Below are 21,239 nucleotides of genomic sequence, written 5' to 3'. Positions count from 1 at the left end.
GCATGTGTTCCTGTCTTGCTAATTGTTTGGCATGTGTATCCAGCACTGTAGCTTGCTTTTCATTGTGTGGAGCTGGGTCTTAATGTTGAGATGGAGATCTCTGGGAAAGCTTTCACCATTTGATATTACACGGAGCCAGGAGGTCTCTGGTGGACCAATGTCCTGAACTCAGCTCTCCCCCGTCAGAAGAACAGGCCTGACACCTGGCCGGAGCATGAAAACCCTGTCAGCCACATAGCTTTTGGGAAGTCTGAGGTTTTCTGCCAGCGTTCAGTAGGTGTTCCGTAGGAGTTGTTCCATATCTAGATGTATTTGTGATGTATTTGTGGGTAGGAACGTGATCTCCACGTCTTACTCCTCTGCCATCTTGAAGGTCCCCACTATGTCTTAATTCATTTAATTCTCACAACAACCTTATAAGATAGGGACTATCCTCATTTTACAGGTGAGTCATCTGAGGCCCAGACAAGTTAAATTTGGTCAGTGCCACACAGCTAGTAAATAGAACTGGGATTCAACTCTAGAAATAATGCTTCTAGAATCTAGGGTTTTTTTGTTTTTGTTTTTTTAACCACCATCCTTTACTGACTCTTAGAAGAGGGGATATTATAGATACATATATAGCTATAACACAAATAGAAAGAGATATTCTTTTAAATAACATTAAACTACAAGATGGCATGCAAACTGTATGAGTCATCATAATGGAGGGAGAGAAATACTGGACTGCTATCAACTAATTCTGTGACTTGGGCAAGTAATGTAACCTCTTAGGACTTTGGTTTCTTCATCTATAGAGTTCCAAGGTCTCTTTCAGAAATTCTGCGGCATTCCAGTTTTTTTCTCTTTATTAATTTATTCCTTGTAATTCCCTCCTTCCCTTGGTCTGTTTAGATTTGGGTATCTACTACAAGTTAAATTATAGCCTCTGAAAATGTCAACTTTTCATTTAAATTGTGCCAGAGTGTTCGTTTTACCTTTGTATGTGATACTGTAGAGAAGTCCATTATTATGGGCTTTACTGTGTGGATTTTGATCCCTAGAGAGCACACCAGGTCCTCTTAAATATAAACACAGTCAGTAATCGATTGGTCAATGAATTTTGTATTGTGCATTCACCAGATACCTGCCTCCGTGCCAGATCTTGTAAAATCCTGAGATGTTAGAATTAATTGGGCGTTGTTTCTGCATGCTAGAAATCTTACAGAAATGTTCACTGTGTAATATTTTGAAATCTATTCTTTAAAATTTGTTCATTTTTGTGAAATGACAAAATACCAAAGTGACATTTTAAAACATTTTTGTGTCAGAGTGTAGAGATGAATACAAACATAATGATTTCAGAAATTTCAAAAATTTACCCAGGAACCACAAACATGTATTATGACCCATAAATATGTGTACGTGCATGTAATTGAAACAAAATTTTCATAGAACAATACTTTTTATTAGTATATGTGATGCACTGTAATGTTTTAATTCTATTCTATATTAGTTTGTGAAAAAGTTGGTTGCAATCTGTCAAACTGAGTTCATAATCCATAAAGGATCTCAACCTACACACAGAAAAATATTACACTTAAATAGTAAAAAAGGAGGCATAATTAATTATGCTACTGGTTTTCTGATTTTTTAGTTCTTTTCTATTATTTCTGTATTTGAACCAGCACTTAGTTATCTATTTTTATAAATTAGGATTTCATAAATTTACTAAAAGGGCAGAAATTTGATTCTCTCTTTCTTTGGAGTATAACCTTATGAAATTAAATAATTGATTTTTATGCAAGGTTACTTGAAGTATTAGGTTGCATTATTCTTATATAAGCTTTAAACTAGGAACCGTACTATGTAGTCATACCATAATTTTTAACTAAATTGATTTTTAGCAGAATATGTCATTAGGATAAAGCACACCTTTTTATCACCTAAGCTCCCAACTCAGTTCTTCAAGGATGGTCACATTAAACTTTAAAAAAAAGTCCTGTATGAATGAAGTATGTCCTTATTTAAAGAACTTATGGGTCTAATTTTTTTTAACCTTGTGAGATTGATCTTTACTATGAGGGAATATTGCACAGTGGTTAAACACAGGGATTCTAGAACCACATTTCCAGGGTTCAAATCTTGTCTCTGTCAGTTGCAAAATGTTGGGCAAGTTAGTTGCTTAATTTCCTTGTGCCTCAGTTTCCTTAAGTTACCTCAATAGAGTTGTTATGATTCAAAGTGTTAATATAGAGAAACAGGCCATCTAGAATAAATGGGTAAACATTTGAATGTATCATTTTAGGAAAGAGGGTGGAATTAGGATATATGCAAATGGATCTTTCGTTCTTATTTAAGGACGTGATGCTGGGCACCCTGTACCCTCTCCTGCACACACATTCCTCCCTCTTCCAGCATATCCATTCATTCTCTAATCTTACGGTTCTTTCAGGTGTTGGAGATGTTACACTAGAAGACCCTCTCTCCTAGGCTAACTCATAATAACTGTTATGCCAGGAGTTTGCAACTTCATTTTTGTGCTGAGTCTTCTTCAAAGCCCCCTCTTGCCCCTCCCCTCTTTCTTCTCTCCCTCCCTCCTCCTCCTCTTCCTTTCCTTATCAGTTAGCTTTGCTGTGCAACAAACCCTTCAAAAATTAGTCGCTTAAAATAACATTGTTTTTATTATTGCTCATTAGTCTCTGGTTAATCAGGAGGTTTTATAGTCAGCTGGTGGATTGACTGGGGCTGGATGGTTCTGGACAGTCTCACTCACATGTCTGGCTGGCAGTTGTCAAACTGTTTGATCTAGGGAGCCTCAGCTGGGATGGCTGTCCCTGCTCCCAGTGGCCTCTTATTCGCCAATAGGCTGACCTGGGCTTTGTGTCATGGTGGTCTTGGCATAGCAAGAGAGGGCAAATACAAATGTGCAAGCAATTGTTAAGTCACTGCTTGGGTCACATTTGTTGATGCCCCACTGGTCAAAGCAAATCACATGGAAAAACTGAGTCATTGAGGAAGAGTATTATACAAGGACATAGACACAGGGAAGTATGATTCTTTGGAAGTCTTTTTGACTCAGTTTATGAAACACATTCTGAGTTACTGAATTTTTACTGCATCTTAGATCCCAATATAAGTTTTTTTTTTTTTTGTGGTACGCGGGCCTCTCACTGCTGTGGCCTCTCCCGTTGTGGAGCACAGGCTCCGGACGCGCAGGCTCAGCGGCCACGGCTCACAGGCCCAGCCGCTCCGCGGCATGTGGGATCTTCCTAGACCGGGGCACGAACCCGCATCCCCTGCATCGGCAGGCAGACTCTCAACAACTGCGCCACCAGGGAAGCCCCCCAATATAAGTTTTGATTGCAGTTTACTTGTTTGACAGGCAAACATTTATTTTAATTTGATGGGAATTTGTCTCATGTTCTTTTTTTTCATGCCATTTCAGGATTTTCTATTTTGAATAGATTTTTAATAGTTTCCTTGGATTTATAGTCATTAATCTTTTGAAGCTCTCCTGCAGAAATCTCACACCCAAATGCCTGTGGGAGACAGCCAGGTAAGTAACTGGGTGAGGCCAACTTAGTTTAGGTATAAACAGATATACTGTAAATTGTAAACTGGAAAGCAAAGGATGCCTGTCAAAGGGTGTAGCTTCTACTCCCACATCATGTGAGGATATGAGATCAGTATTTCCAGATCTCCTGATTTTTCAACAGAACTAGGAAATCTAAGTTTTAATGTGAAATCTCCTGACTTTGAATGCTAAAATTTAATTGAATGCTAAAATTGAAATGCAGTTTAAAAAGCAAAAACAGTGATACTGTTTAAACCGAAGAAAATCTTATCTTTGGGCTAAATTCAAGAAAAAGCTGTCAATTTGTGAGTTCTTTAATGGATCCCAAACAGCCACCATCCAAGGCCTTCCACCATCTGGTTTAAACCTGAATAGTTCTGATCTCATCTGCCACTACCCCCAGTTTGTGGTGCTTTCCGTATTCTCATCATGGATGAATCTTTACTTTTCCTCAAGGCAAACTCTATTTTCTGCCTCTTTGACTTAGGAATGCCCTTCCTCTTTTCACTCTCATCCCATCCTACTGTCCTCTGGTATTCTTCCTGATCCTTTAAAACTCAGCTTGGATATCTCCACTCATATAAAAGTTCGTTGAATGTTCTGTCTGAACCTTGAAGTACTTTAAGTCTTTCTCATGGCATTTATAGTACTATTCCCTGTATTGAAGTTATTTGTGTATGCTTTATTATTCTGCTAGAGGGTGGAGTTCATAGCTTGGCTGGACTTTATATTTCCTGCATTAGTTAGCATGGCTATCATGCCTGGATTCCTGCCTCCCTGCTCAAGTGAGGTCTCACTCAAATATGAGCGCTTTATCTAATGGTTTCCTTGACTTTCCCTGACAGGGTTAGTTTGGAGTCCCAGGACTGAAAAGAAAGGGAATTTGTTGCTGAGAATTTCATCCATGGAAGCTCTGTGGAAGTTGGAAATAGGAAGAGAGGTGGGGGGTTAAATGTTGGCCCAATTAAAGAAGTGAGCTGTTAAGTTGGAAGGGCAAAACAGGCAGGAATCTGGAATAGTGGCAAGATGATTGTTAGCCTGACATGGTCAGATAGGACATGGAGGTGTGCAGATCAGCAGGCTGGCTGGTTTCAAGATAGAATCTCAGAAACACAGCCTGCATCCCTGGGGTTCCTCTAGTTCTCACGTTGTGTATTCTTAAAGCCTTGTAATGAACCCAAAGATATTTTTCTGATCATCTTGATTATAAATTTAATTTAAACTCTGATTTCTATAGAAATTTGCTTGAGCTTTCTTTTTCTTTTTCTTTTGTGGCATGGTCTCCTACTAACTTTTTTGTTTTATTTTTAGAGAGAGGGAATATTAATTTGAATTTGTATATACAGAGCTGGATTAAAACCAAGCTGATTTTAACTGGCATCCTCAGAATGAAAGAGGTCAACTGGCAATAGGGCCCTTGTTATGAGATCACCAGCCAACTTATTGGCACCCTTGGTGGCTTTTTTGTTATCATGCCCATGGGTGCTAAAATATAGAGGATGTTAATATGAGGGAACATAAGAAGTTGAAGTGTTCTAGGTACTTCATGTGAATATCTCCTAGTATCTTAGTCTTCTGAACAGTCAGAGGACCCAGTGATGGTCTGTTAGCTGTATATCAAATGGTCTTTAGGTAATTTGGCAGTTCCAGAGGAAAAGTGATGAGACAGTTTTGTTCAATACATTTTAAAAGTTTGAAATGTAAAATATACCTATGATTTTTATGAAAATTATATTATATTATCAATATTATAGTCTTAAGGGTTATGCTTTTAAAACAAGGGGAATGTTGGTCAGTTTATCTTAATTAAGATTCAGTTAACAAAGTTTGTTTCTCTAAGGTATTTTAATGTTATTAGTGAGTTAATGTATATTTGATTAAATTTGCTTTTGTTGTTACTATAGCATTGCATTATATTCCTACATAAAAATGGATCAGTATCTCTAAAGTGGTTTATTTATGCCTAAAAAAGAGGTGAAATAGTAACATAAATGCCAGAACTCAGAATAAGGTCATAAATTTAAATAGTAAACTGAATCCCAGTACAAATAGAGTAGGTGTTGGGACAAATGAATCAGCAAGTTTGATGATTTTGCATAAATAAACGAAAAAGAGAAAGTACAAATAAAATGCATGATTAATATGTGCAAATTTGATTTTATTATGTGGCTCTCTAATGCCTTGTGTGTTGTATGTTATGAAATTTTGTAAATTTTAGCAAGAAATCATTGAAGCCCTTGTATTATTTGCAAAGTATGGTAACCACTTCAATAAACATTATTCTTTTTTTCTAGGGCAGAAGTAAATAATGCTTTTTGGGGGGGGAGTGAAATTGATGCATTTTGCAACTAAAGGGAGAGACAGGATCTAAATAACAGATACCTCATTCAGAGTTGGATGCATTATAATAAAATAGGTAAATGAGAGCCTGCCTAGCTTGTTGGTAAAGAGCATGGGCTACCTGAGCTCAAATCCCAGGTTTGTACTTACCAGCTGTGTGTACTTGGTCCATCGACCTCCTTTTTGTATGCCTCAGCTTCCTTTTCTACATGGAGAGAATAGTGGTAATATGTACTACATAGATTTGTTATGAGGATTATAGGCGGTAATATTTGTAAGCATTAGAACAGCAGCTGGCACATAGTAAATGCTATACAAGTATTAGTTAAGTAAATAAACTAGAACTAAATGAAAATGTCTATTAGAGGGAAATGTTTTTATAAAGATGAGATTATGACTCACACAAATATAAATTGAATATTTATCAACAATTTTATTTAACTCTGGTCCAAAGGAGAATTTAAAGAACCACACGTATATACACAGTAAGGAACTCTGAAATGAATTTACAAATAAATGCAAATTGTCCATAGGAAAGTATCAGTTGCGTTCAAGGGAACATAATTTATTTGCATTTCCACAGACAAGAATCATTTGCATTATTATCTGTTTTCTACAATTTACAGAATTATAAAATAGCTCAAAGACAAGGAAAAGTAGAGATCATTTGAGATGTAGAGATCATTGGCGATCCAGTACCTGGTGGTGATCTCCACTGAGCCAGAGCCCCAGGTGACTGTCAGCTGAAGCACAGTAGGGACAGATTTTTAACCTTAAGATTCTAAGTATACTCTCTGAAGCTGGGTTAGAGGTCCAGGCTTCTTTGTTTAAAAGGTGCTTATTGGGTTGGAAATCTTTCTTCCTGGCTCTTTATTTCAAGCAGAGATTCACTCCTGGGCTGGAAAGGCTTTTCCTGGCTCTTTGTAAGGCCTCTCTGTTCTCTCTCTTTATTTGATCTGCTTCTCCCATGGGGGCTTCTCAGTTCACTGAAACCCTTCCCTGCACTTGAGCCCCTGAGGACTGTATGCTCTGCCATCACTGTCTACTTCCTTTCTTGCTGGCATGACTTTACTAAGGATAATTTGGAACTTCATTGGCTTCTTTGGGAAACAAGATTTCCTCAGACTGGATCCTCTAAGACCTCTCCCTTCTGGTCCTTCTTCCTCCTCATAGACCTTGGATTTTCCCTTCAGTTCCATTTAAATCCTTTGATATATCCCTCTTCAAAACCCTTATCTTCTTCATCCCTCCTCTCCTGCTGCCAGACTTTTCCCTTCCTACTTAAGCTCCTTAGCTCATATAGCCACTTGAACTTTAGGCCCCCTGCTCCCAACTGGGGACTCTCAAGGAACTCAGGGGCCCCTGAAAGCTACTACTTGAGGCTCAAAAGGAAGAAAAGGTGATTGAAAACAGACTGGATGTTTTGTCCACTCAGAAAAGCTTTGGGGACAGCCAGGCAGCTGCTTGATGTCTCCTGTCAGTTTCTCACCTAAAGTTTAGTCCACAGCCTCCATAAGATTACATATCGGGGCAAATGAAAAATCTTGAAAGTCTCCTCCACAAATACCGGTAAAAAGCATTAGCCCTTGTACTGAACAGGTAACCTTAACTTGCTCCTTCTGCCAGAAACAAAATTTGGATAAAAATGTCAAGGGGAGCAAAGACCAGAGTATATTACTATATTTACCTGACTCATGGCTAAAATTTTAGTGTGAAAGCTATAAGGTCTCTGTTTGCATCTGTCTGTCTGTATGTTTACGTACACATGCATTTATGTGTATATGATATTTTTCTACTTTCGGATGGTGTTACCAAATTAATTCATAAAATCCCATGAAGGAGCTCTATGCAAATTAGCTTAGAGATAAATTAGCATTATATAAGTTAAATATTCCTAAAACTCCCAGAAATATAGAAACTAACCCCAAAACTTTTCAAGTTTACATGACTTGGGTAAACCTCTGGTAAATAAGACTAGTTTAATATTGTTGGTTTAAAAAAACAGGTATGTCTTCTGAGTTATCAGCAGTTAAGTATAATACGAGCATACATTTTTGTTGTACTTGGGTTTACTAGTCAAATAAGCTTATGTTATATCTACTAGATGTTTAAGATTATAAATATTATAAATTCAACCCAAGACCAAATATACAAGTAAAGATGTAGTAATAATGAATTGCTTGTTATCCATGACTTCTTGTATATCAAGTGTAGCAGTAAAAGAAAATCCACGTGTTTAACTTTTTTAGGTTTTTGCTTTTGCAAACTTGCCTAACATGCATGTGCTGTAAAAATAGTTAACAGAGAGATAACTTGAGATGATGGTGAGCTTTGTTTTATGTCATATGTCTGCATAAAAATAGTTTCCAAAATCTTTTTAGTACCTTGTAACCCTAGACTTATGTTAAATTAAGTATAGATATTCATTATAAAAATCTAGGTTATTTCTAAGTAAAATAAACTACTGAAATACTAATTACTGAACATAACTTTGTTTATATAAGTTGGCTTCTTTATTTTAATGTGATATAGAGAAGCTAAATGTATTTGAATCTGTTAATAAATGTCCTTTTGCCATATAAAAACACATGTCTCTAGAAATTGAAAGATGGTAAATGTATAAAATTTGCTAGCCTGCTACAGAATGCTGGCATGTGACAATTTGCAATTTTCTACTTCTTAGTCTTCTCTGTAAAATAAAAATTAGTTAAAAATTGTAATTAATGTATATAAATGAAACTACTAAAAATAATAAACAATAAGAGAAACAACTCTTTATGCAAGGTTTGTGAGGAATGAAGGATTTTTGTTGTTGTTAAGCAAAAAGAGAGTCATTTTATTCTAAATTGAGATCACTGCTTATTTCAGAACGAGAAAGAAAAAAATATAGGAGAAAACCTGAATGGATATAGAGTTATAGAAGGTTTGCAAAAGAGCTAATCTGTGATCAAATTAGCTAAGATTGAATGAATTTATTTGTTTTTTGTTTTTGTTTTTAAATGAGCCCAATAATGTACTGATGCAAAACTAGAGTTGGGTTTTCTCTCTGTTAAAGTAATGAAGTTTTCTTGGATAATTAGTCTGATCTTAATAAGAGATCATAAAAGGATTTTCTTTATCTTTTAAGTAATCTACTTAGGAACAAAGATTCTATGTCTTATCAAAATAACTTCCTGTGCTTTATGTTGTTTTTGTTATGTTACCCAAATCAAATCCTAAATGAAATCTTGAACTCTAACTGAGATAGATATCTCCCAGAGGGTTCCTGGAAAATCTCAAAGGATTTGTTTTTTCACCTTGTAAAGAAGGAAAGGTAAAAAAATAATTTGGTTTAAGGGGGCTTCCCTGGAGGTCCAGTGGTTAAGACTTCGCCTTCCAATGCAGGGGGTGTGGGTTCGATCCCTGGTCAGGGAGCTAAGATCCCACATGCCTCACGGCCAACAAAACCGATAGATAAAACAGAAGCAATATTGTAACAAATTCAAAAATGGTCCACTTCAAAAAAAAATCTTGGACTTCCCTGGTGGCACAGTGGTTGAGAGTCCGCCTGCCGATGCAGGGGACACGGGTTCGTGCCCCGGTCTGGGAGGATCCCACGTGCCGCAGAGTGGCTGGGCCCCTGAGCCATGGCGGCTGGGGCTGCGGGTCCGGGGCCCTGCCATGGCAGTGAGAGGCCCGCATACCAAAAAAAAAAAAAAAAAAAAAATCTTAAAAAATTTTGATTTATTTGATATATTATATTATATTACATGGGAAACATTGTCCAAAAAGAAATGATGCTTAACCTCCCCATGGTTATATTTGTGTGGGTAAAAATTTTTACTATATATATTTCAGAAATTGTATGAAGTTCATAGAAATTTGCCAGTATCCTTTTTATCCATCTTATGTCCTGGTATAATTTTGTCAGTTATAATTCGAGTTATTTAAACATTGTATGTCATAGAAATAACCGGATTTCCTTATTAGTTATATCATTTTTATAATAAACTCTCTTCAGATCTTTAACAATGACCATTTTTAAGTCTTTTATCATTCACAGATAATTTTTATTTTACTCTGATTCTTCCCTGAAAGCTCTTGCAGTCAGCTACAGGCAAGAGTGCTTTGTCTTCAACAAAAAGTGACTATTTCAGAGATCCATGGAAAGGACTATGGCAAGTACTCTAGGGTATAGGCTTCTAAAGACATTATTGCTTAAATAACTTTGAGACTGTACTGCTGGACCAAGTAAGGATTTCCAGAACTAATGGAGAAGCTGACTGGTTTAAACAAAACAAAACAAAACAAAAAAAATGCTAACCCAAGATCAAGTGAACAAAAATCCATTACATGAAGAAGAAAAAAAAGAATATACTATAAAAAAATGTTTAGTAGAACAGAATAGAGTATTCAGAAAGAGATCTCAGTATATAAGATTACTTAATATAGTTGTTTTAATGGAATAAAGAAAGTATGTGGATTTTTTTTTGTTGTTGTTACAACACTTTAAATAACGCTGGGGGAAAGAAACAAATCAGTTACATGGGACTGAATGAACTAATGACGAAGAATGATTATGATTTTTGTGGTTATTGATAAGGAACAATACTGGTTCTTTAATGTTTTATTTAAAGAAGCCCTTTTAATCTTTTCTCAAGCTCTCTGTAACTCATGACAATTTAGTTAATTATACTTTTGTAAACAGAAATGAAGCATTTAGCTTTTCTCCCTACCTGATCTCTCCAGAATTCAGAAACTCTATTTCTTATTTTCATGGCAGTGACTTTATTTGTATAGGTTCAATAAGAATCTGTCTTCCTTGTAACAGGACATAATTGGAAAAATTAGTTGTATAGACTTTGGTTGGAATGTCATATTTGTGAATGATAATCTCAAAGATATAGAATCTCATGTTATCAGATAGTTTTAAGGAACTAAGATTTGCATTTTAGAGCCAATGCTTACAAAGCCCTTTTGGAGAAACCAGTCTGGTACCTGGTTTATAGAGTTCCCAGCCTTACAGATGAGTAAGGAAGGTCACTTCCTATCAAGCCCAGGAACCTTAGGATATTCTTGGAACCTTGAGAAGAGAGGAATTTACCCAAATGTGTAGGTATTACAGGCTAAATCTGGTGGTGAGTTCTTGGGTGTGCTTCCTAGCCTTGAGAGGCTTTGAAAAGTCTAATTTGAGATTCTTTATGAAAAGTTCCAGCAAAGCAAACTTGAAAGGCCTAAGTGGTCAGTGACCGTTCTTGCTGCATTTATGTAAATAATCAGACCAAATCTAATGAGACCAGACTTATTTTGTAAACAAGAAAAAAATGGGGTGGGGGGGTGACTGTAGAGAGACATTTTAGGTTTCAGTGGAAAACTGTAGTGCACCCTTTTGGGTTATTAAATTCCAGTCTTGATCATTGTCTTGCACATATTGTCAATTTTCTAGTTTCCTCCAGTATCTGGCTACAGCTCTCCAAAATGTTTCCAATTTTTCTCCCCTCCTCCTTGTTTGGCCTCATTGAGAACTAAAACTGCCCCTTTCTTGAAGCCCTGCAAGCTGAAGCTAGATGACCTGATATAAACTTCAAAGAAATCACCACAACAGATCATGTATGTACAACTTTCATGCTTGCTATTGTGTGGGCCATTCAGAAAGTTTGCTGGAACACCTGATGCGATCACCAAGGACATTGAAACTGCAAATGATGCTTCAAGCCCAACATGTAGATATCTTCTCAACTGTCTGCCCTCTGGACTCAGAAATTAGTTTTATAGTGTGCTCCAACCATTGATCTTTGTTTTTCTTTTTCTTTTCATGGGAATTTCCCTCATTAAATGCCTGACTGCTTGCACCAGAAATCCTCTACTACCAAGTCTCAACCAATGGTTCAGCTGGTCCTTAAAGGACAAAAGGCAACCTAATGAGAAATGGACTTACGTTGTTCAAAGGAAGGAAGTCTCTCTTTCCTCAGATAAGAGCAGGGACTGACAAAGACTCTCTCCCTTAACTAAACTTTAGTCAGGTTCCACCAAACCTTTTTTTCAACTAGGCCCCATCCTTGCCAGGCCTGCATTGTCCAATTTTAGCAAGAATCCTGCTAAATCAACTTAGAGAGAATTTCTCATCCTTGCTATCTTGTCACTCTCCATATCTAATAAAATTCTGCATCCCCCCTCATACTCTAGGTGATACCTGACCACCCTGGCTTGCCTTCAGCAAGAATTGTGTGTTTAACCAAAATCTTCCCTCACCCCCAAAGTTTTCTCTTAGTAATTTTCCTTCCACTGATCCCCACTCTGCTCCTTGGTTATAAATCCCCACTTGTCCTTGCTGTATTGGTAACTGAGCCCAGTTCTGTATTGAGATCTCTTTTCCCTTATTGTGGTAGTTCCGGAAAAAAACTTTTTTTTTACAATATCGATAGGATACAATCTGGAAAAACAATTACTATCACATATGCACACTGACAGATATTTTAACTTTCAGCTGGATAAAGCCACTGATGTACAAAATGTGAATGAGTGCTTTGTGTACATATAGAATGTCTGTGAGGGAGCAATTCTTGACAGTTTTCTGTCCTATTTATCACTGAAAACCCAGGATATGGGAAAAGACACTTTGGGATCAGTGCTGGTGGAACACAGTTGTGTGAAAAGGAAGGTGGTATGTTGCTATTCAAGTAAAAGATGTGGCCTGTAATGATAATTTACATTGTTATATTTACAGAGAACACTTGGTGGTCAAAAATATGCCATTTGGTTTTGGTTTATTGTTAGAGGAAATACTGATAATTTTTAATACTATCAAATTGTAGTTTTTGAGTACATTTATGCCTTTTTGATATACCATGTGAGGAGTTGGACAGCAGGTAGGTATAAATCTGGCTCTGAGGAAAAAAGATGCTCATGTGAATTTTTAAAATGAAAGAGAGATAAAGATGTTTCTTCATGATGCTAAGAATTCTGATAAGACCATTTTGAGTAACTTACTTGAATGACATGTCATAGCAATATATTTATTTAATATGTTGAATTGTTTGAACCTTTAAGCTCAAAATGTCTCATTTTTAAAGTTTGAAGTTGAGAGATTATGATTTGTTTTAAGAAAACTGAACTGTGATATAAATGGTTTAAACTTTGATGCTTTCTAATACAATTCTTTAACAATTTCTTTACTTCTGGAAAAAAATACATGATTTGTTGCCACATATGTTTAAAAGTCTTACATGACTATAAATGCAATATTACATACATAATACTTCATAAGAAAATGAAGAAATACTTTTTAGAACTAAATGCAACTAGAGGATAGATCAGGAATCGATTTACTCTGTCTCCCAAGTTGAAACAGTCAATCTTTCTGCTTTCATTTGTGATATGTTTATCAATTTAATGCCTGATGGAGTTTTTTTTTTTTTTTTTTTTTTTTTTTTTGCGGTACGCGGTCCTCTCACTGTTGTGGCCTCTTCCGTTGCGGAGCACAGGCTCCGGATGTGCAGGCTTAGCGGCCATGGCTCACGGGCATTGCCGCTCTGCGGCATGTGGTATCTTCCCGGACCGGGGCACGAACCCGTGTCCCCTGCATCGGCAGGCTGACTCTCAACCACTGCGCCACCAGGGAAGCCCCTGATGGAGTTTTAAAACTCATCATCAGTGAGAAGTCTTTATAATTTCTAGGTTTACAGTAGTCCAAATATCCAGAATTTTCTGACAAAGCCACCAAATATTTATTATCATCCAACAATCTTTAATTGGGAATCAGGACTTTCTAATTTGGTAAAAGTAGTAAGAATAGAAATTGATTGGTCATGGAACTCAAGGTCTTCTTGCTCAAAGTCTTTGTCATTGGACCAGGCATTGACAGATTAGTAAGAGCACAAACAAAATACGATCTCTTTCACTGATAGGGAATAATAATAAATGTTGAAAATATTTAAAAACTATTGTGGTATTTCAGTATGGATGCTGAAATAATATTTGTCACCTCTGTAAAACCTTTGTAAAAAAAGGGGCATGTTTGTTGAGAGCTTACTCTGGACCAAACATTATTCTAAGTGTAATGAGCTCATGTTAACTGTAAAGGAGCCAGTAATTTATGAACTGAGGCATGGTGAAAATATATAACTTATCCAAGGTCACCCAGTTTTTAATTGGCAGAACCAAGAATTGAACAGTTAGTCTGGTAGTAAAGCCTGAACTCTTAGTCTTTACCTGACTCAGGGAAACAGCACTCTAGGAGTCCCTGAGGTGGTCAAGTCAGCTGTAAGTGTTTTCTATTTTGAGGTCTTCTAAAGTCTTTCTCTACTCTTTTAATGTACAATTCTCCCACATTATTCTCCTACTTATTATTATTACTACTACTGCTACTACCACCAATGAATAATTGATTAGAATCCTTTAAGGAGAAAAGTGATTGCAAAGAAAGGGATGCTTTGGAGGCAGAGAGAGGAAAGATCACTTTTATGGCCACAGGTCATTTCCTTCGTCTTGGCCATTTTTTTCTTTGGTTATTGGGGCCGAAGACAATTTAAGTGTCTTGTAACCTATCAACCTCAAATCCCCTACATACCTCATTATTGCAAGCTTATTTGACAGTGTCTTTGTGAATCAATAGCATTACCTTCCCCCTTGAAATATTTGCATAGATCATGAGTTTAAAATGTTTAAGTTTATAAATCATCTTTCCTAAAGTTATATTAAAAAGCTTTTTATGTATATAGCATTTAGTGTATTTTAAAACATTGATTTTATATAACTTCGTTGAATATATTTTAACATTATTATCTGTTAAAGAATACATGAAAATTCAGATTTTAGTACTCCTCAAAAACATTAAAAAATATGTCAGGTTTTAGAAGATAATGTTTTGGCTTGTTTTAAATATACCAGCTTTCTGGCTGTTGTGTGCAGGACAGAGCTTTTTCTCTTTTCAATCTAGCAGTGCCCTCTAGAGTGAAAGGTTTATAGAATTTGATAAAGGAGCAGTTTCACACTTTCAAATGTGCTTGATCCATACCATTATGAGGGACAGCTTATTACTTAGAAGTAGCAAAGAGCTGAACCTAAATTTTTTTTTCTTAGTAAATATTCTTTTCAAGGATGCATTTTAGGTAATTAGAACAAAATAGAAGTAAGCTCGTTCATTGTAAAAATTTGTCTTGGTAGTTACACATCTTTTTCTCATCTTCTTGTGAAACCAGTGGTACATAATTATATCTTAAAATTGATATTTTTATAATATTAATAGTAAACATTGAACTTTTTGTTGACCTATATAACATGCCTAAATTTATTGAATGCCTATTATGTATGTGATACTGCATTTGTATTGGGGAATACACAATAAATAGAGAATAAGTCACACCCCTGGTACTTATACATTTATTTCCACTTGTCTAATGTATCCGAGTGTGACCTATATTGGCTCTTGTATTAAAATTGTCTTTATTAAATTAAATAAGAATATTACTATTAATATATATTCCTTCTTTATTACAGAAGAAAATACTCAGGAAACATCACAGGTGAAGAAAAGTTTGAGTGAAGAAGTTTCTCTCTATAGAGGTGACATCACATTGCTAGAGGTAGATGCTATAGTCAATGCTGGTGAGTAGTTGATTTTTTGTGATGTATTTGTTATACTGTTACCCTAAAGCTGGGTTCGAGTCTTGGTGGGTGTCAGGCCAAAAGACACAACCAAACCAAAGATTGGGAGAAGGAAGGACTTATTACTTGCAACAAGTAAGGAGAACACCAGGGATCTTTTCCAAAGCAGTGTCTCGCAGAACAGCAAAATTGGGGAAGTTTTAAGCTAAGGGTACTTGCGTACTCATGAAGGGACTTGAGTGGTGTATGTGTATTCATGAAGAGGCTTGAGCAGAGGAGAATTCAGTATAGAATTGGGGCAAAGGTCAACAGAGTCAAAGCTTTAGTTGATTGAAGTCAGAAAAGGTCGTCATCATCATTCCATCCTCCACCTTGATGGGGGCCTTAGTTCCTGCAGAACTCATACAGATTATTACATATATCCCTTGAGGAGGAACTAGGACTCCGTTTTATCGCTGAACTATTGTTTCTTGACTGCTTTTCCTTTGTTCTTGCATTCTTTCACTTCCCTTAAAATCATTAATTACTGAGACCTGTTCAAAGGCAAGCATTGTGGCCAGGCTTAGATCACAAAATGACTTAGGCCAAAAATGGCCTCTCTTACGTCAAGAGAGCCATGCCTGGTTCTCTTTCTCTGGGGACCCCCTGCCCTATCTGCTTATAATATGAGTATTTATTATTGAAAAATATTTTTTCATAAATAGGAATAGAGGTATTTTAGAAAAAAATATCCCTTCAGGAATAGAAATATCATGTATTTACCTTCATTAAAAACATTGAAGGTTTATTTTGTGTATGTGATACAGTTAACGTGCTAACTCTACATGGTATCCATGCTAAGTTGAAACTAGGGTACTGGACCACTGGAAAAGTGACATTGTTGGCAGAAGGTTCTTCAGAAAGAACTTTAGCAGCTGTATTACAGTTGGTTTAATGCTTGAGTTAATAGTTGGCCAACATAGAAACAACTTCATCAAACTTTTTCTTCTTTTGACTTTGTAAAGAGATGATTGATCTACAGAAGACAAAAGTAAAATATAAAGAAATTATTTCTGCAATTTCCAAACCTCAGTTGGTTGGTTTCAACTTTTCATGCTTGTTTTTAATGTTTTATTTTAATTATTTTAGTAATTAATGATCTTAAGTAATTTTTGTTTTCAGACATTGGGAGAATAACAGAGTTAACTTATTTTTAATTTTAGTTTATTTCATGGTGGTCTGTATATTCTATATATTTTATTATGTGGGTGTATATCAAGAAATACATAATAGTTGTGATTCTATAAAAATAAATATCAATAATAAGAGGATATTTAATTATTTCAGTTTGTGTTTTGTAAAGTTAGGCTCTTTGCAAGTTGAAAGTGTCAAAAACAAATCTAGACTTAGGTAAAAAGAAGAGGCTTTATTCAAAAAGATTATTATAATAAGGGGTCGAGGGTTATCTCAATAGGAAGAGGAGGAATATTGCAGTAGGAAGAACCACTTTGACCATGAGATCTATAAGCATCTCAGTTCAAGCAGAAAAGGGCTTTTCTTTTTCAGGGAGAAGTGAACAGGCTGGAAAGAATTGGATGTGGGGCAGTGGGATGAGAGGGTGGCATGACTGGACAGTTGATCAGGGAATGTTTTTCCTTGAGGCCAGCTGATTATTGGGAGGGAGTCTTTAAAGAGGGGTTGCTCACCTTCTATTGCTCAAGGGTGGCCCAAAGTTCAGGGGCTTGGAGGAAGGAGAGAAGCCTGAATAAATTTAGGTCAAGTCCAGTTAACAGGCATTGATCGACCAGAATGGTCAATGGGGACAAATAGTTCAGCTAATCATTTATGAGATAAACAATGGGAATTTGGAGTGTCTGTGTCTTGGTCTTGTCATAGGTTACAAGGGGTCATCGTGAGTTTTATCTAAGTTACATGGGGAAGAGTGGTTCTTTGCAGTAAGCTGTTTCCAGGAACACAAAGGGGGTGGGGGTAATTTCTTGACAGTCTTTGCTTTCCAGGAGTACAGAATTCAGATGAAGTTCAACGTTGTCTCAGGTTTCCCTCTGGTGATTGAGTAAATTCACAAAAGATAGTAGGCCTTGGTAGGTGAACGGACAGGTCTCACGGAGAAGTGGAGCACTGTTCAGGATACAGCATAGTGTTGGCCAGCAGGAAGTGTGGAAGCCTGCTCAGCCTGTTCCTCTCTCGGAAGTGACTGTCGGTTGCTAGGTGCTGTATCTGCTTTTCCGTAATTAGAGCTCAGTTTTTCTCTTTCTCTTCTTCTAATGCCTTTGTATTTCCTTCCTCCTCTGGGACCTCTGTAAAATGTAAACTCTTCATGAGAGAGCATGTGTCTGGGTCATTTAATCTCCACCCAATGTGAATCACTCCTTTTGGATACAGTTCCATCCTCAGATCACCTCATTCCTACAAGTCTCCCTTATATCTGGTCTCTATGGGCTGCTCATTTATGGCTCTGGGTAAACAAGATGCTTTCTGTGATACGAGGGGCCTCTGGAGAAGATGGGCCCTTGGAAAGAGTCTCATCAACTCCTTTCCAGTACAGAGGTTTCATCGGATACTCTCGTAGTTAGTAAGTCATCAATGATTTATTTATTTATTTATTTTTGGCTGTGCCACGTGGCATGCAGGATCCTAGTTCGGCAACCAGGGACCAAACCCGCACCCCCTGCAGTGGAAGTGCAGAGTCTTAACCACTGGACCACCGGGGAAGTCCCTATCAATGATTTATTTAGGAAGTTCCTGAAGTCTATAAACATGTGAACTTTAATTTAAAACAATTAAAATTAATTAAAAACTATATATACATCACCAGCCTTCCTCTATATTCTTGTAATTTCCAGCCATTGATCCCAGTTCTGCCCTACGGAGTATAATCAATGACATTTATTTCCTTCTTAAATACCTTAAGACCATTCTCATGAGTTTTCTCTTTCTTGTTATTAACATAACATTGAATTTGCCATGTTAGCATACTTCATAATATCAGTAATTATGGTTTTTCCTGAGTTTTGTTAGCTGTATACCTGTTTATCTCCTCACTGAGGCTACAGACTAGTGTCTTTTTCACTTTTTGTGTCATCTCCCTAAGCAATGTCTTGTCCTTATGTTCTTAATAAACACCTGATACTATGTATTTATTAAATTGAAATATATGCAGTTGGATTTGTAGCACCCATAGCACATTCAGCACTGGGGACTTGACACAGTGAACACAATTTTGGCTCTGATTTTAAAAAAATGATTTTTTTGATATTTTTCTGATCAATCAATAAAAATAATTTGGGGGGTAACTTTTAGCAAAATAAAATAAAATAGTGCTAAACAGGAAAACATCACTAACAGGAAAACATCCCATCACTATTTTGATTCTTTGTCCTTGCCTGTATGTGTAATTTTTCGTAGCTGTCACTTAGTATACAAGGGTTTGATGAATTTATATGAAGGCAGGCAGCAACTTCCAAAAACCATTTGGCACCTTTAGCTTACTTCTCTGGCTGAGATAATTATAATTTGGCCATGTTCTACATCTCACAAGGACAACCTCATTAGGAAGTACTCAGATAGGTGGAAAAGACATTCCAAATATACAGTGTAATGACTCTATTTTACAGCTTTCTGCGGTGCCGCTTGTTTGCCTGGTGTGTCGGGAGAGAAACAGATGTTAACCTTTCAGGTGAACAAGGCAACATGGCAGGAAACTCCAGAGCTGCCTCTAGTGAGAGGGGAATGAGAGGCAATGTGCCCAGTCAAGGTGCCAAAGCAGCCCAGTCATCACTTTCTATCACTTGTAAAGCTCTCTTTCCATGTCCATATTGGACATTGGAACACCTGGTCTTAGTTGCTATTAATGAAATGATTTGATATTTAAAATTTTTTCCCAATAAAGTACTTTTTGAACTTTCTTAGAGTTCTTTAAATGTGACCCAGGATGAGCCTCCTATATATTATATTCTTCTCTGTAGGAAATAATGCATATTTTGTATATTTTAATAAAATAGATTTTGTAGGCAGTAGGGTACATAGGGAAGTAACACAAATTTTAGATTCAGGCAGACCAGGTTCCAATTCAGACTCTCGTACCCAGGGCCATTTTTTTGTTTAAACTTTTTATATTGAAATAATTATAGGCAATTGCAAAAATAGTACAAAGAGTCTTGTGTAAGTCCTGTAGCCATAGTACAGTATCAAAACCAGGTAATTGGCATTGGTACATTGCTATTAACTAGCCTGTTGACCTTATTCAAGTTTAAACATTTTTTAACCGGCGTTCGTGTGTTTTGTGTGTGTGTGTGTGTGTGTGTGTAGTTCTATGCAAGTTTATGCCGTGTATAGATGCTTGTAACCACCACCACCACCACGATCGAGAACTGTTCTATTATCATGAAAGAGCTCCCTTGTGCTACCCTTTGTAGTGGCACCCACCTCCTTGCCCCCCACCCCGTTCTCCATCTCTATAGTTTTGTCATTTTAAGAATGTTATATAAATGGAATCATACAACATGTAACCTTTTGAGACTGATTTTTTTTTTTACTGAACATAAAGCCCTTGAGGTCCATTCAGGTTGTTGCATGTATCAGAGTTCATTCCTTCTTATTGCTGAGTAATAAGTCTGTTGCATTGATATACCAAAGTTTGTTCAGCCATTCACCCACTGAAGGGCATTTGGGTTCTCCTCAGTATTTTTCTGTAACCAATAGAGCTGCTGTAATGATTCAAGTACAGTTTTTTGTACGTAGCAGCTTATAAGATGATCTGTTGACTGTAACTAGGCCCTTGTATAATTTTGTACTAAAACTATTGGTCAGAGTTTTGGTCTTTGCTAGAGCTTGGGGAAGAATACATCCATTTAATTTATGGTTCAGTATTATATCATTAGAGACAATTTTAGTTGTACCACAATCACAGAAAAATATTTTGTAGGAGATGTGATTTTTATTCATTTGTGGATTGTGGGCTGTATAATGGAAAAGTGGTTAACTTTCCAACTCTAATGGGTTGGCTTTGGCCAAAGGTGAATTCAGTTTGCCATAAAAAGGATTTTTAAAGTGGAAAGTGAGGAAAAGGTTTATTTGAGTTCTTCTGTTCCCCACTCCAACATGACAAGGAGAGATACATTTACATTGTAGTTAATCATAGAGGGCTTGATGTCAGAACAGTCATTATTTTAAATATGCCTCTTTAACTTCCTGGCCAAATGACCTTCAGTAAGTTATTTAACCTTTCTGAGCCTTAGTTTATTCATTGGTACAATGGAGATAGTAATAGGGCCTACTTCATAGGGCTGTTGTGAAAATCAAAAGAGGTAATATATAGAAAGCACTTCACTCAGTGCCTAGCTTATAGATACACTCAGTAAACAGTAGCAGAATTATACTGCTTAGTTCTAATATCAGAAAAATGATTTTTTTTCTATCAGTGTCACAAGGTAAATTATGCATGTTCTTCAAGTCTTATGCACAGTTAGACATTTAACCAACTAAAAGGGTTTATCCTATATTCTACAGCTTTAGCTGTTATACTTACTTGAATTGTGTCCAAGAAAAGTTGTCCAATTCTGAGGCTTTATAATAAAAGCTGAGTTTCTGTAACATTGTTGGTAATTCATATGAACTAATGACAAAGAGAAATAATTGTTTTCATTTACTTTAGTGGTGTTTTTACTGCATTAGTTGTGAATGTCATAATCATGACAAAAATTACGATAGTGACATGTGATTGGATAGATAACCATTTAATAGCTGGGTATAATTTAAT

At 36.5% G+C, this 21,239-nt stretch overlaps 1 protein-coding gene across 3 annotated transcripts in view; it reads left to right on the top strand.

Annotated features, from left to right (window-relative positions):
* MACROD2 (mono-ADP ribosylhydrolase 2) overlaps window positions 1-21,239 on the top strand; it is a 1,936,537-nt gene that overhangs the window by 57,626 nt on the left and 1,857,672 nt on the right. For all 3 annotated transcript variants that reach the window (XM_024735453.1, XM_024735452.1, XM_024735451.1), the window contains exon 2: window positions 15,374-15,481. In XM_024735453.1, the coding sequence (XP_024591221.1) occupies window positions 15,374-15,481 (108 nt within the window). The remainder of the gene's footprint in view (window positions 1-15,373; window positions 15,482-21,239) is intronic.

Source organism: Neophocaena asiaeorientalis, unplaced genomic scaffold (assembly GCF_003031525.2).
Source record: "Neophocaena asiaeorientalis asiaeorientalis breed wild unplaced genomic scaffold, Neophocaena_asiaeorientalis_V1.1 scaffold64, whole genome shotgun sequence".
Taxonomy (NCBI): Eukaryota; Metazoa; Chordata; class Mammalia; order Artiodactyla; family Phocoenidae; genus Neophocaena; species Neophocaena asiaeorientalis.
The sequence above is the reverse complement of the archived record's forward strand: the minus strand, read 5'-3'. Positions and strand labels throughout refer to the sequence as shown.